At 35.5% G+C, this 15,719-nt stretch overlaps 1 protein-coding gene across 4 annotated transcripts in view; it reads left to right on the top strand.

Moving 5' to 3' along the window:
* ADAMTS20 (ADAM metallopeptidase with thrombospondin type 1 motif 20) overlaps nucleotides 1–15,719 on the top strand; it is a 162,947-nt gene that overhangs the window by 67,804 nt on the left and 79,424 nt on the right. For 3 of the 4 annotated variants that reach the window (XM_038577379.1, XM_038577380.1, XM_038577377.1), the window contains exons 12-18: nucleotides 2,865–3,010; nucleotides 4,183–4,364; nucleotides 4,461–4,597; nucleotides 6,800–6,917; nucleotides 9,325–9,420; nucleotides 13,610–13,776; nucleotides 13,928–14,057. In XM_038577379.1, coding sequence (XP_038433307.1) covers nucleotides 2,865–3,010; nucleotides 4,183–4,364; nucleotides 4,461–4,597; nucleotides 6,800–6,917; nucleotides 9,325–9,420; nucleotides 13,610–13,776; nucleotides 13,928–14,057 — 976 coding nt within the window. The remainder of the gene's footprint in view (nucleotides 1–2,864; nucleotides 3,011–4,182; nucleotides 4,365–4,460; nucleotides 4,598–6,799; nucleotides 6,918–9,324; nucleotides 9,421–13,609; nucleotides 13,777–13,927; nucleotides 14,058–15,719) is intronic. The other variant, XM_038577378.1, reaches the window with a different exon arrangement.

Here is a 15,719-nt window from a genome sequence, read left to right as displayed (position 1 = left end):
ATGAAGAGAGATGGAGAGGAAGTAACTGGAGGAATATTATATAGGGCCTTGTGAGCTGTTGGGAAAACTTTGTATTTATTCAAAATGAAATAGTTGAAGGATTTTTTTGAAATAAGTTGAAAAGGCCCATTCTGATCACTGTGGAGACTGAACTATAGGGAGCAAGAGTTGGAAACAGATCTACTTAGGTATGGCAGTGATAGAGATGAGAGATGAGGGCAGTCCCGGTGGCCCAGCGGTTTAGCGCCACTTTCAGCCCAGAGCATGATCCTGGAGACCCAGGGTTGAGTCCCATGTTGGGCTCCCTGCATGGAGTCTGCTTCTCCCTCTGCCAGTGTCTCTGCCTCTCTCTCTCTGTGTCTCTCTGAATAAATAAAATAAAATCTTAAAAAAAAAAAAGATGAGAGATGATGGCTTACACCAGAGTTGGGATCACTGGGGTGATAATTAAAAGTCAATTTTTTTTGTTTGTTCTTAAACTACTAGATCATTTACTAATATATTAAATGTGAACTGTTAGAGGTAGGATGACTGTTTTTGGCTAATCAACTCAGCAGAATTTTGAGGGGTCAGCGGTTCGGTTTTAGGTATGATGTCTGAAATGTTTATTAGACATTACAGTGAAGAAACATAAGCAGCCTGTGTACATGAGTCTGGAGTTCAGGAGGGGGATTTGGGCTGGCAGTGATTGTTGATAGGGAAGAATAAAGGACCGAGATCTGAGCCCAGGACTTTCCAGCATTAAGTGGATCCCTAGAAATCAAGAGAAAAAAAAAAAAAGAATATACTGCTAAATCAAGAAAGAGAACTGATCATTGGTTGTGTATGCATGAGCAGAGACATGGATGGTAGAACCAGGAGAGCATAGGCATCGAGCGTTAGACAATGCACATGGACAGCTCCTTCAATGAGAAACAGGACAGTAGCAGGTGAGGAAAGTGAGATCTAAGTTTTGTTTTTAAAGACTGGAAATAGGGGCACTTGGGTGGCTCAATTGGTTGAGCATCTAGCTCTTGATTTTGTGTCAGGTCATATCTCAGAGTCCTGGGATGGAGCCCACCTCATGCTCTGTGCTTATCGGGGAGTCCGCTTGAGGATATTTTTCCCTTTTCCTCTGCCCCTCCCCCTGTTTGTGTATGTGCTCTCTCTCCAACTCTCCAAATAAATAAATCTTTAAAAGATAAAGAGGGGACATAGTATATTTGTATATTGAGAATTATCTTAGAGGAATATTTCCAAAATCATCTCTAGTTAAAAGACCAGTCTTTTTACAAATTTCTGATAATTTAAACTGATACTTTTACTGTGATGCTGAGTGACAGGGTTACAAATTTTACAAATTTCTGATAATTTAAACTGATACTTTTACAAAATGATAAAAATGATTAGAACAACAAAATGAAAAAAGACATTCAAAATGTAAGCCAGATTTTTCTGTGGAAAACAGTGTGGCCAGTCTTCAAATTAAAAATGGGATTATCTGATCCAGCATCACCACTTATGGGTGTATATCCCAAAGAACTGAAAATAGAGTCTTGAAGAGATCTCTGCACACTCCTGTTCATATCAGCATTATCCACAGTAGCCAGAGATGGAAGTAACCCAAGTGGCCATCAGGGGATGAATGAATAAACAAAATGTAATCTACACATGCAATGGAATATTATTCAGCCTTAAAAGGAAGGAAATTCTGACACATGCTACAATATGGATGAATTTTGACAACCCTATGCTAAGTGAAATGAGCCAGTCACAAAAAGATGCACGATTTTAATTACATGAGATACATAGAGTAGCCAGATACATACAAGCACAGTAGAATGGAGATTGCCTGGGGCTTGGGAGAGGAGAGAAGGGGGAATTAATTGTTTCAAGGGTATAGTCTCAGAGTGGGAAGATGGAGAGTTATGTGGATTGATGGTGATGATTGCACAACACTGTGAATGCATTTTAATACCACTGAACTGTACACTTAAAAATGGTTAAGATGGTAAATTTTATGGTGTGTATTTTGCCACAGTGAAAACAAATATAAGCCAACTTTTAAATTAACTAATTTAATTTTAAAAATTAATTAATTAACTTTGGTAAACATGACATTATGTCAAAATCCTATAAATGTTTCTAAATGCTAACTTTCGATTTCTGTACTCCTTGCAGTGACTAGTTGACAGGGTGGCAACAGTGCATGGACCATCTTTTTGTTATAGCAGAGACTAGAACCATGATTTAGGAGAGATGGGAGAACTGTTGCAGTGAGGATTTGAGATTAAGTACACAGGTAGAGGGGTTGACTTTCCCTAGGATCCTGGAATTTTCATGTACACTAACAGACGGGAAGGCTGAGCACTGAGCCCCGGGGCAGTTAGGTGGGTAAAAGGAGTAGGAGATTGTGAGCAGATTCTTTTGTACATCCATTTTTTGGTGAAAGTAAGAAAGTGAGCATTGAGACTTTGAATGAGATGAAGTAAAAAGTTAGCTAAAAGAGTGGAAGAGTGATACATATCTTTGCATAGAAAACTAGAATCACAGATATGCATTATTCCCTTAAATTTTCATTTTACTACACTTTCCCCATACAGCAGGTCTTCCCTCCCTCAGTGAGACTCAAAATCTCAAAGGCAAGGGAAATTTCCTATTCTTTCTTCATTCCACAGATCTTTTTACAGTTACTTAGCAGATATTCAGAATATATTTGAGTGCCAAATGTAATCACATTTCTGAATTAATATTTTGCTTTAAGTTGTATACATTTTCTTTATTGATATTTATGCTATTATAATTACTGATATTCTGATTTTGTATGTATGAATCATTTCATTGTGGTGTGTGTATGTGTGTGTTATTTTTTTTTTTTTTTTAAGCATTGCCATCATGGGCTATGTGTAAACAAAGAAATGGAAACACGTCCGGTAGATGGTGAATGGGGACCGTGGGGACCTTACAGCTCTTGTTCAAGAACATGTGGAGGTGGAATCAAAAGCACAACCAGGCTCTGTAATCGCCCTGAGTATGTCTTTTTTATGTCACTGTAAATTAAGATTATCTCAAGGCACCAGAAAGTAGACATCAGTTTCATTCACTTCTAAACTGGAGGTCAGTCTGTAAATTTCTGAGATATAGAAACCTTCTGGAATACTTTAAGCCATATTACCTTATCTTGATAGATTCAAACTTTAAAAAAAAACAAACAACAATTAACTAGCTTAATCTTTAGACTTCGAGTTAAGATAGGATCCTTGATTTTTTCTGATTTAGTGTAAATTTGCGAAATAGTTGTAAAAATGACAGTAATGTAATGGCATTTTTACATTTACTGTGTTTCCATTGAAATTCCTGGCTCCTTTAAAATTGTCTCTTGGCTCTTCTGCATAAAATGTGTATTTTCATTACCTGTTTTTTTTACTGTTTTGTGTAATTTGACATGTCCTATTTTCTTTCTCTGCTTCTCATATTATAGATGCATCAGTGTCTTTAGGTTGAATAAGTACTGAAGCATATTTCCCCCCTCATCAAAATATTTAAAAGAATGTAGAGATTCCATAAAGATTTCTAAATGTGTCTGTTATGATATATAAATTGGTAAGCAATAAAGAATTTATGTGTAGATAGGACTTTGAGCAAAATGACTTAGTTCATTTGAATTTCATGGTATTTAAATTATGCTAGAAGTTTTTATGTTTAAAAAATGCTGACAAAAAGAGTTTTTATTTTCCAGTATAAGTTGAAATAAAGAGATGGATGGATATAGATTAATACCACAAAACTCTTTGAAGTGAGTGATAAGTAGTATATATGCAACAAAGATGCCTATATATTTCTTTAACATGGTATCATCTTTGGTTCACTAGGTCTTTTTTTCTTAACCCCTCAAAGTGAACAAACCCTATTTTGACATTTTAAAACAAATTCCCATCATTAGTTCCTTGTGAGTTAACCAAGTGATGAATAAGTGACCAGTGCTGCCTTCTAGCCCACGGTATCTATCCTAAGATGAGTATTTTTACAGTTTGTTAGCCACTGAATAGCTTAAAAACCATGTAACGTACTTCTGTTAAACAAAAAGTGTTAGTGGGACATAAGTGGTTTTCCAGATCCTGGGACAGAGTGGAACAGTTTTAGAAGTAAATGGCAGAAAGAATATTATACTGATGTGCTTTAAAATGTAATGAATTTGACTAGGCCAAGAAACGGAGGAAAGTACTGTGTGGGCCGCAGGATGAAATTTCGATCATGTAATACTGATTCATGTCCAAAAGGCAAGCAAGACTTTCGAGAGAAGCAGTGCTCTGATTTTGATGGTAAACATTTCAACATCAATGGTCTTTCCCCTAATGTGAGGTGGCTTCCAAAATACAGTGGGAGTAAGTAGTTAGAATATTTTTTGATGTAAAATTTCTTGAGACCTAGGACCATACAGCTATATTATTGTACACCAAAAACGTAACTTTTTCTTACAGTTGCCATAAAAGATCGCTGTAAACTGTATTGTCGGGTTGCCGGAACCACTAACTTCTACCAGTTGAAGGATAGGGTTGCTGATGGTACTCCTTGTGGAACCGAAACTAATGATATCTGTGTTCAAGGCCTCTGTCGGGTAAGTAAACTTATATTTAAACTTATATTTTATAATATTCTTCTTTTTCTCTACCTCACAATACATTTTCACGAATTCCAGTGCAGCACCCTTCAGTGATGCCATTCTATCTTTAGAAGTATGGTCAGGAGACTTTGTTACTAGGCAATTCTCTGTCATCAAGAGTGACTCATGAAACATTAAGTTTGCTGATTTTGCTTTGCTTATGGTACTCAAGATCAAAATGAGTTGTGAGAATTGGCTTCTTAAAAAGAAAATATTAGGACACAGGGTTGTAAAGTCCTTTGGCTACTTCAAATGTGACTTCTTGTGACTCCCTCCTTGTTGGTTAGTGATGCTATCTTTCCCTCCCTCTTTTTTTTTTTTTTTTTTTTTTTTTAGATCTATTTATTTGGGAGGGGGGCAGGTAGAAGGAGAGAGAAACCTAAGTAGATGCATATGGAGCTTGATGTGGAGCTTCATTGCATGACCCTGAGATCGTGAGCTAAGCTGAAACCAAGAGTCAAGCGCTTAACAGGGGACTGAGCCACTCAGGCACCCTTGCCCCTTCCTCTTTTCATCCTTGTATTTTACTTCCTGGGTGTATTCAACGACATTCGCTGAGTACCTACTTAAATGTTAGATACTGTTCTAGTCACCAGGATGAAAGACTGAAACAGAACCATAAACCCCAAGGTGGTCACAGATAGACATGTGAATAATTCCAATGCAGGGCTATGGGGTCATCAGCACAGTGGCATTAGGGATATTGAGAGAGGAGTGTTTTGTGGGGAAGTATGTATATGGTTCAGAGAATGCTCATGAGAATGTGAGGCTTGAGCTTTTTATTGAGGATGAATAGGATTTAGAAAGGAGAGGAGGTAAAGGACTGATTGGACATAGGGACTAGCTTTATATTCACTTTTTTTTTCTGAGGTCCTAGAGGTCCCTTAGGAGAATTTGGAGTTGAGTGAGAGATGTTATTTGATCTGCATATTAGAATCTTCAAAAATATATGGGGTTGGGAGAAGATTGGAGATAGCCACTTCGGATTCTAGGTGAGAAGCAGATGAGATTCTGAATTAAAGCACCCACACTGCAGAATGAGGTCTTAAAAATGGTGAGTTTGAGAACTAGGATAATGAATTCTGTCTAAAGAATACAAGGGTAATATTATGAATTCATTCCTTGGGTTAAGGTACCAATTTTCTCTTAGCCAAACATCTATTACCAGTTGCCTGGTGATAAAATGCTTTGCACTCGAAGGTCTAATGAGATGTTCAAAACAAAGGAAACAGACTAGAAAAAGGGTACTCGGTGGCCTGAAAAATTTAAGTTTTATCTGAATTAGCACAAAATCCTATACCATGAAAAACAATGATTATCTGAACTTACAGATGCATGTTCCTTTCAGGAACATCCTTTCTGGTTGACATTCATTTTGGAAATATTCACCTTGTGAATAAAAGAATGAGGCTTATGAAATTTTCTTATCATGAAATTTTGGAGGAGTATTCTAAGGAACTAAGAGTTAGTACAGTGCATGCAGAGGACAGTATCTGCATGGAGAACTGCACTTACTCTTTTAAACTCCTGAATGAAACCATTCACTTTCAACCTTTGTCCAATTACTCACTCTTTACATAAACACAACTAAATAAGATGGTTATTAATTTTGAAGAAATAAATTTTCAAATGTACTCCATTTATTCCTGGAGTTCTAAGATCCATGAGTTTAAAAAATCATGAAAGTCATCTCTTTGAAGTTATTTGAAATGTGTTCTTACATAATCATGCTTTTTTTGTCTCTTTGAATTATATTTTTTTAAAGAATGGCTTAGACAGTGGACAAAGTAATTATTGTCCATGTTTGTTACAATGCAGAGTCCTAGTTCTTACCTCCAAGGATTTTTTAATTCAGAAAATCGGGAATCTACCTTTTTAAATGCCATCCCATGTGATTTTGATGCAGGAGGTAGGTGGACAACCCTTTGAAAAGCACTGTTTTTTCAACCACGTGATGAAAAGGTGTGTGAAATATTAAACAACAAAACCAGTAGATACTTTGGTACAACAAAACCAGTAGATACAGTAGAAACTCTGAAAAATCCTGTTGTACTGAATCTCCCGTTAATTGCAAGAATATTTGTGAAAATTTTATAAAATACCATGCTTATAACAGTCACTTTTATAATACTGATTATAATTATTGTTATTTTGAAGCAAGCTGGCTGTGATCATGTGTTAAACTCCAAGGCCAGGAGAGACAAATGTGGAGTGTGTGGTGGGGATAACTCTTCATGCAGGACAATGACAGGTGTCTTCAACAGTGCTCATTATGGTAAGCTATATATTTGTTGTTAATTTTCCCTTTTATTTGATATAATGAGAGTATATAATCAAGGCATAATAATGGTTTATTGTTTTGCCCACTCTGTACCTTTAGTTCAAAATGATTAGTAAGGGGATCCCTGGGTGGCGCAGCGGTTTAGCGCCTGCCTTTGGCTCAGGGTGCGATCCTGGAGACCCGGGATCGAATCCCACGTCGGGCTCCCAGTGCATGGAGCCTGCTTCTCCCTCAGCCTATGTCTCTGCCTCTCTCTCTCTCTCTCTGTGTGACTATCATAAATAAAATAATAAAAAAAAAAAAGATTAGTAAAAATTTCCTAAATATAAAAATGTAAAATATTCCTAAATATAGAAAATTATACCAGATGTATCCTTGGATTAATGAATTCATTTGCTCAAGGCAATTCGGATTCTTGAAAATACAGTAGGTGTATTTATTAGAGTAAATCCAGTGCTTCTTGCCAGTGATGTTTGAATAGTCCCCCAATTAATAGTGTCTTTATTGCTGTTCCTGTAGTCTGAAATGTATATATTTATGATTTTCCCAGGAGAATTGCTTTCAATTACTTTTCATCATTTGAACCACTATATTAAAATGAGTGAAGGATGAAACCATTAATTTAAGTGTAGATTTGGGATTACTATATTTGATTTTTCAGGAAGTATCTAGATTACATATATAAATCCTATTTGGCCATGATTTCATTTTTCTTTAAAATTGTTATGAGAGTATGAGATATTTTCTCTTCTGAGACTTTTCTAGGAAAACCTTGTCCTTTTTATGGTACCAAATTTCCTTGCAAAATGAAAAATGTATTTTTTTATAGTTTTATTGTCAACCTTAAATTATGTTCACATGTGTTTGAACACAGTTAAGTTAGTATGAATTGCCTCAATTAAAGTAGTATGATTTAAAATGCAAAATTTATATTTTTATCCATATTAAAAATATAGTAACATTTATACTCTGGTAATGCTTATGAATCTTAGTTACTAGATATGACATTATTTTTGTAGGTAAGATTCATTAGTTCATGTGAGCCACACACATTTGATCTTTTGTTTAAACCAGTGACACATTTATCAGAAATCGGTCTCTACCCACTAGAAAACATTTTTTCCCCACACAAAACCACGTGTTCTAAATTAGGATAAAATATACAACTTTGCCAAAATTGTATTATGAATTAATCAGTTTGCAAATGGAAAAAGATATTAAACTCCTTTGTAGTGTAACATTTGTCACATTTCTGCCCTCTGGTGGTAGCCTTTGTCTTTCACATTTGTAATGCCTGGGAATTGCTTTCTTAAAAAACTGGAAAGACGCAAATAGGAGGTAGTAGGAATATCTTATAGTGGAAAAATAATAAGCTAAAATTATTCTTGTAGGCTGATGATTTACAACCAATATGCGTATAATGTATGCAGAGTCAGCAGACCATTTATCACCTTATATTTAAAATGTGATGTCTTTAAGGAATATAAATTAGAACACTAAAACATGCGAGGTATTCTCATGTCAGGGCTGTAAATTTAATCTTTTTTAAAAGTTAGTGTATGAGAAAAACTCATACAACTCGTTTTACTCGTGTATTAAATACAAGGAAAAACTAATAAGGCAAAGGAACAACTTAGAATAATCACTAGAGGAAAATTAGTTGCTGACAGAATCTGAGAGTATTTGGAGAACTATGTAATGAGTGTAGTGTAGGGAAAACATTTTTTGTTTACTATGTAGTATTTCCTCATCTTTTGAGCAGTGCCAGTACTGTTGAATTTGGTCTCATAAAATAGAAATATTACTTTGATTTCCCTCAAATAAACATTTTACTTCTCTCATGACAATTTGTTAGACTTTTTAAAATAATGTAAAATTTTGGGAGTAGCTATAGGACTTCTTGCTTACACTAGAAACCCAAAAGCTTAAAAAATGTTAACTTTTGTTGTTTTTGCCTGTCACCAAATCTCTGTGTAAACACAGAGCAATCACCAACTATTTTGATACTTTTTGGATTGGTGAATAACATTGAAATCCTCTATTTTTTTCCATTGGGAAGTATAAAGTCTAAAAGTATTAGTCAAATTTGAGAATGAATGTGTGTTCTAATTATCTCAGGAACTATAATTTTAACTCCTTTCTCATTCTGTGTTCAGAATTTTAGAAAAGAAAATAGGAAGTACTTTAAGGATCCCAAACTGTATATTTGTAGACAACCGTTTTTTTTCTCAATCCTTAGTAATTGTGTAATGCATTGATTAAAAAAGAATAAGTACTGTATCATTTTTCAAAGATAAAATGAAATTGTGCTATTCAGTTTTTTTTTTTTTAATCATCCAGCTCTAATAAGCCTCTGGGCCATCAGCTTGTGAAAGTTAACATGTATCAAATTATTTTGCAGGTTATAATGTTGTTGTCAAGATTCCTGCAGGAGCAACAAACATTGATATTCTTCAGCATAGCTATTCTGGAAAACCAGAAGATGACAATTACCTTGGTAAACATTTCTAGTAAACAGCCAATATGTGATTCGTGTTGAATTTCATGGAGGTCTGCGGTTGATGTAAATTCTTAGAAGGCAAGAAGAGCCCCTTGAACAAACACGCATTTTCATTTCATACTGAGCTTAAGTCATCTGACTTCCTATACATATTTTCCTCTTGAGTTATATACTTATTTCTAAAACACTGAACAAGACACCTGGGTGGCTCAGTCGTTGAGCATCTGCCTTCTGCTCAGGTCATGATCCTGAGTCCTAAGATCAGGTCCTGTATCCTGCAGGGAGCCCGCTTCTCCCTCTGCCTATGTCTCTGCCTCTCTCTCTGTGTGTCTCATGAATAAGTAAGTAAAATCTTTAAAAAATAAAAATAAAAACACTGAGCAAAATTCTGAAAAATTTGCTTTTACCACATAGTGTTTTAAATAACCAAAGATTATATTCAGAGTTGCGTGTTTATTTAGAATGAAATTATTTTCTTTTTATCCATAATTAATTATAGACTTTTTTTGTGGTTAAATGTTCTTTAAAGAATTTATTAACTTTTTTTTTTTAATTTTTTAAAAAATTTTTATTTATTTATGATAGTCACACACACAGAGAGAGAGAGAGAGAGAGAGAGTCAGAGACATAGGCAGAGGGAGAAACAGGCTCCATGCACCGGGAGCCCGATGTGGGACTCGATCCCGAGTCTCCAGGATCGCGCCCTGGGCCAAAGGCAGGCGCCAAACCGCTGCGCCACCCAGGGATCCCTATTAACTGTTTTTTTAATGTATCAAAAGGACTTAAATATAAACTTTAAAAAACATTAAATGGTTTCACTCATGTGGAAATTAAAAAACAAAACAGATGAACATTGGGGAAGGAGAAAAAAAAGGGAAGCAAATCATAAGAGATTTACCTATAGAGAACAAACTGAGAGTTGCTAGAGGGGAGTGGGATGGAGGTTAAGAAGAGCACTGTGCTGAGCACTGGGTGTTATATGTAAATGATGAATCACTAAATTCTATTCCTGAAGTCAATATTACAGTATACAGTATATGTTAACTAACTAGAATTTAAATAAAAACTTGAAACAAAACACTTATTTAAAATTTTTTAAATTTAATTAACATATAGCGTATTATTAGTTTTAGAAGTAAAGTTCAGTGATTCATCAGTTGTATATAACACTCAGTGATTGTCATGTCATGTGCCCGCCTTAATGTGCATCACCCAGTTACCCCATCTCCTGCCTCCCCTCCAGCAACCCTCAGTTTGTTCCTATGATTGAGTCTCTTATGGTTTGTCTCCCTCTCTGATAGCATCTTTTATTTTTCCCCTCCCTTCCTTTATGACTCTATTTTGTTTTTTAAATTCCACATATGAATGAAATAACATAATTGTCTCTCTCTGATTGACTTATTTTGCTTAGCATAATAACTCTCTAGTTCTACCCATGTAGTTGTAAATGACAAGATTTCATTTTTTGAATGGCTTAGTATTCCATTATGGAACACTTATGTTAATTCAAGACAGAGAATTGATTTCAGATTTTTAAATGTTAATGAAGATAGCCACAGTGTATTGTCCTTTAGCTACATCTAGGGTATAGGCTTCTTCGTTTATGTTTATTTTTAGAAATTAGTTTTTAGCCTTAAAGAATTTCACTTAGGCCCAAAGATGAAAAGAATTCTTTACAAACCTTTTCCTTCTGTCTGGGAAATACCTTAGTATTGACTTTTCAGCAACTCACCAAGCTGGAATAGGGGATGGTATAGAGCGGATATTGCAAGTACCTGGTTCACATTAAAGTGAAATATTGGCCCAAGTTATCAATGCTACTAAGTGAGGAGTCTGAATCTATCATGCAGCTTATCACAAGACTTAAATCTGACATTAGAAAGTCAAATGCAAAGGGAACAAGTGCTTCAGGGATACAAATTTTCTTTTGAGATGATGAAAAGTTTTAGAACTAGCTAGAAGTAGTGGTTGTATAACATGAATATACTAAATGCCATTGAATTGTTCACTTTTAAATGGTTAATTTTATGTTATGTCAATTTCCCTTTTATAAAAAAATACAAAATTTCTCAAAATCAAGTGTAAATATTTTGATATATTTTCCTTTTATATTTTGTTGCAATTATTTTTCTTTTGCCAAAAATATTACCTGGGTACATATATATCAATAGATGTAACCATATTGTAGATATTTAACATGTTGCTCTTAGGTTCCAAATGTAGATATTTGTGTTTACCTAGGAATGGACAACCAGTTTAAAAATTAGAAATGTTTACCAGAGGCAGCTCTGGTGGCACAGCGGTTTAGCGCCGCCTGCAGCCTGGGTTGTGATCCTGGAGACCCAGGATCGAGTCCCACGTCGGGCTCCCTGCATGGAGCCTGCTTCTCCCTCTGCCTATGTCTCTGCCTCTCTCTCTCTCTTTGTCCCTCATCAATAAATACATTTAAAAAAATCTTTAAAAAAAAGTTTACCAATAAGGTATTAGTATACTCTGTAAAAGAGGTAGTAATGGAACTATCAAAGTCTAACTTGAGCAAATATGTGAAATTATTAGAAGGGGTTTATAAACATTTATATTTATGAAATTGGCTTTGGTAACCAAAGGTAGTGAAATGTATAAACTTTTTCTAAGTAAAGTTTTATTTCTCTTAATTATAATATAACTGATAGTTCCTTAAGTAGACCTATTCACTTTTGATAAAGTACATATTCTTTAGAGGAATTTTCATTTTATAGGATACGTAGAGAATTTTATTGGTTTTTCACGGATTTAGTGTAATATAAAAAGACCGTCCATACAGACACAGAAATGCCAAATTTATTTAGCAGTAATTCCTTCAGGGTTGCTTTTTCCAGGAGTGTAGTATTTATTACAAAGCTTAGTTCTGGGTAACTTGTGCACTTTGGGTGTGGAGTTTCCTGGAAGGCCAAACAAACATTTACTAAAAAGGTTATTGCTCCACTGAATAATATGTAAGTAAAGGAAGCAAAATAGTATTTGATTAGTACAGAGCTTATATTAGTCTAACAAATATTATACATTCTCTTAAAAGTTAAAAATGCACAGAGCTTTACAACTTATACACTTTTACAAACGTTTTCCAAATTTGATCCTGATTTAAAAGGCTGATTTAAAAGTAGGAATTTCTATGCCTGGTACAGTTAGGAAACTAAGCAAGTGGTTTGTCCAAGATCACATAGGAATTAATTGGAACAACTTGAATTTAAACCCATTATTCTAATACCAATTTGTTTCATTTTATTACTCAGTTACTGTGGACACCATGCAGTTTTATATTTTAAAAGAAACTGTGAATGCATACTATTTTATTTTACATATTTATACATAATATTTTATACATATGTATTTTATATAGCCTATAAATATACGCAAATACATATTAGACAGGCTTGTACTAACACATCACTGGGACTGAGAACAAGTTGCGGGAACAGAGAGGTAGTAGCAGTCATTCACATGTATGTCAACAGCATTAGAGTGCCTCTCCATGATAAACCCTCCAGACATTTATATAAAGAATAGTATGGTCATCGGATGGCTCTTAGAGTATTGACCCCTAGGGACACCTGAGTGGCCCAGTGGTTGAGTGGCTGCCTTTGGCTTGAGGTGTGATCCCAGAGTCCCAGGATTGAGTCCGACATCAGGCTCCCTGTGGGGAGCCTGCTTCTCTCTCTGCCTATGTCTCCGCCTCTCTCTGTGTGTCTCTCATGAATAAATAAAATCTTTAAAAAAAAAAAAATTGACCCCTAGAATTTTATAGCTTTGTACCTTTTTTTCTGAGAAAAAGCATAAATTAAATATTATAGCAGCCTGAGTGGTCGTCATTTCCTCACCATTGATGACCAGGACTGATTTAGCTGATGTATCTCCTGAGTCTATAACTTCTGTTTTTCCTCTTCCTGCATGTCCTTCCTGAAGCTGTAGGTCTGGTAGAGGGAGGACATTCTCAGAAAAGTATAGGGTAAATTTAGTATCTTTAGCTGATATGCTGGAGTTTCTCTTTGTATGGGTTAGATAACATGTTATAGTAAAATATTTATTTCCTCAAAATTAATTTACATTTATGTTAATTTCAGAAAAGGATTTGAATTTTAAAAGTTAAATATTTCTTGTATTATTGACTGAACTGTTTTACTATTTCATGAGTACTGTTCTTTTACAGCATTATCTGACACTCAAGGGAATTTTCTTTTGAATGGGAATTTTGTTGTAAGTATGTCAAAAAAAGAAATCAACATACAAGGAGCTATTTTTGAATACAGTGGTTCAAACAGCTCAATTGAAAGAATTAATAGTACTGATCGGCTGGAAGAAGAAGTTGTTTTGCAGGTAAATTCTCAGGCGTCCTTGATAAGACTCCGTTTTAATCCTATCAGTAAACTGATGGTTAAGGGCTTTATATTTATTAAACATAAAAATGATGTCTTTCAGGAATATCTTTTTATGAATTAATTGTGTGCTCCTGTGTATTTCTATTGAGGTTTTATGTGTGGGTAATTTATACAACCCTGATGTACGATATTCCTTCAATATCCCCGTGGAAGAGAAGAACGACCTAGTCACATGGGATCCGTATGGACCATGGCAAGACTGCACCAAGATGTGTCAAGGTACACTGGTGTTGAGTGAAAGAGACAGAAGCTTGCCTGTGCATGCTGGTATGGAGTACTTTCGGGGCTGTCTGCCTACAGAGTCCCCCAAATGTCTACACACACACATCACTGCACGAACATAACAAGGGTTTCCTACCTTTTTTCCTCCTACTTTTCTCCCCATTCATGGTTTCTGATACTTAACAGCCTCATCTGTCTCTTCCCTTTCCAACATTCTCTATTACTGCTTTTTTTCTCATTCTTTCTTGCAGTTGCAAGCAGTTTCTCTAACTTGTACAGTAATCCACCGTGCTTATTGGAGGAGGGATACATTCCATGTACCCCTCAGGATTCCATGCCTGAAACTATAGAGAGCATCGAATCTCATACGTACTTTGTTTTTTCCTGTATGTAGTTACTATGATAAAGTTTATAAATTAGTAAGAGATTTATAATAAAATCAAACAGTTATAACACTACATAGTTGACTCTTGAACAATACAAGGGTTAGGAGTACCAACCTCCAAGGAGTTAAAAATTCACATAAAACTTTTGACTCCCCAAGAACTTAACAACTATTAGCCTACAGTTGACTGGAAATCTTATCGATAACAAGCACTTAACACATGTTTTGTATGTTATATTTATTAATTACTGTCGTTTTACAATAAAGCAAGCTAGAGAAAAAAAAATGTTAACAAAACCAGAAGCCAAAATACATCTATGGTATTTATCAAAAAACATGTGTGAGTGGACCTGCATAGTTCAGACCCATGTTGTTGAAGGATCACCTGTACCTAATAAAATTTCTGTGAATGTGGTCTCTCTCAAAATTTATTGTACTGTACTCACCCTTCTTGTGATGATGTGAGGTGATAAAATGCTCACGTGATGAGATGAAGTGTGGTGAATTCTGTTAGGCTCTAGGCTCTATTGATCTTCAGGTGGTGCATTAAAAAGTGGATCATCTCTGGCCCGTGGTTGACTGCAGTACTGAGGCCACAGATGATGAGGAACTGATGTATACTCTTTCCCAGTGAAATAAGTGTTCTCTCACCCACTCACCTCCATACACTTTCCTAGTAACCAATCTCTTCCGTTTGGTGTTGGGGTACCCAACATCCTTGCATTCTTTTATTTTCTTTCCATGACCACAAGAAAGTACATTTGTAGTGTTGGCATGAATAAGTGAAAGGAGCATACCAGGAAATGGAAAAGCAGGGACATTTACGGTCGAGAAAGAATATGTGAAGAGACTGTAATCTTTGGGAAATGTGTAGTTATGGATACTTAATTGTGTAATACTTCTCAAATCAGTACCTTTGAGGGACTACTTTACTTTGTTTCGAATTAAGACCTCAATTCTGCATCTGAGTTTTAAATTCTAGTGGATAAAACCAGCATGAGTAGATGTTCTTGGTCTCAGTAAATGCAGTGCTACAGATGTGCCCAGAGAAGTGCAAAAAAGATGGAGCAGTGTGTGAGGAGATTCAATATGAAGGCACAGGGAAGTCTGATGCAGTGGAAAGTAGTTCTCATGGGGACTGGAGAAAAGTTTTGGAAATTAGGGGAGCAGTGGTTCAGAGGAGACGTTGCTCAGTACCAAATGGAAATGAGCTGAAATAAGGTGGGTAGCCAGAGGCAGTGACCATAGATGAGGGGAATGTGAGGAACAGACTA

Source organism: Canis lupus, chromosome 27 (genome assembly GCF_011100685.1).
Source record: "Canis lupus familiaris isolate Mischka breed German Shepherd chromosome 27, alternate assembly UU_Cfam_GSD_1.0, whole genome shotgun sequence".
Lineage (NCBI taxonomy): Eukaryota > Metazoa > Chordata > Mammalia > Carnivora > Canidae > Canis > Canis lupus.
Note: the sequence above shows the minus strand (reverse complement) of the source record. Positions and strands in the feature narration are given on the sequence as shown.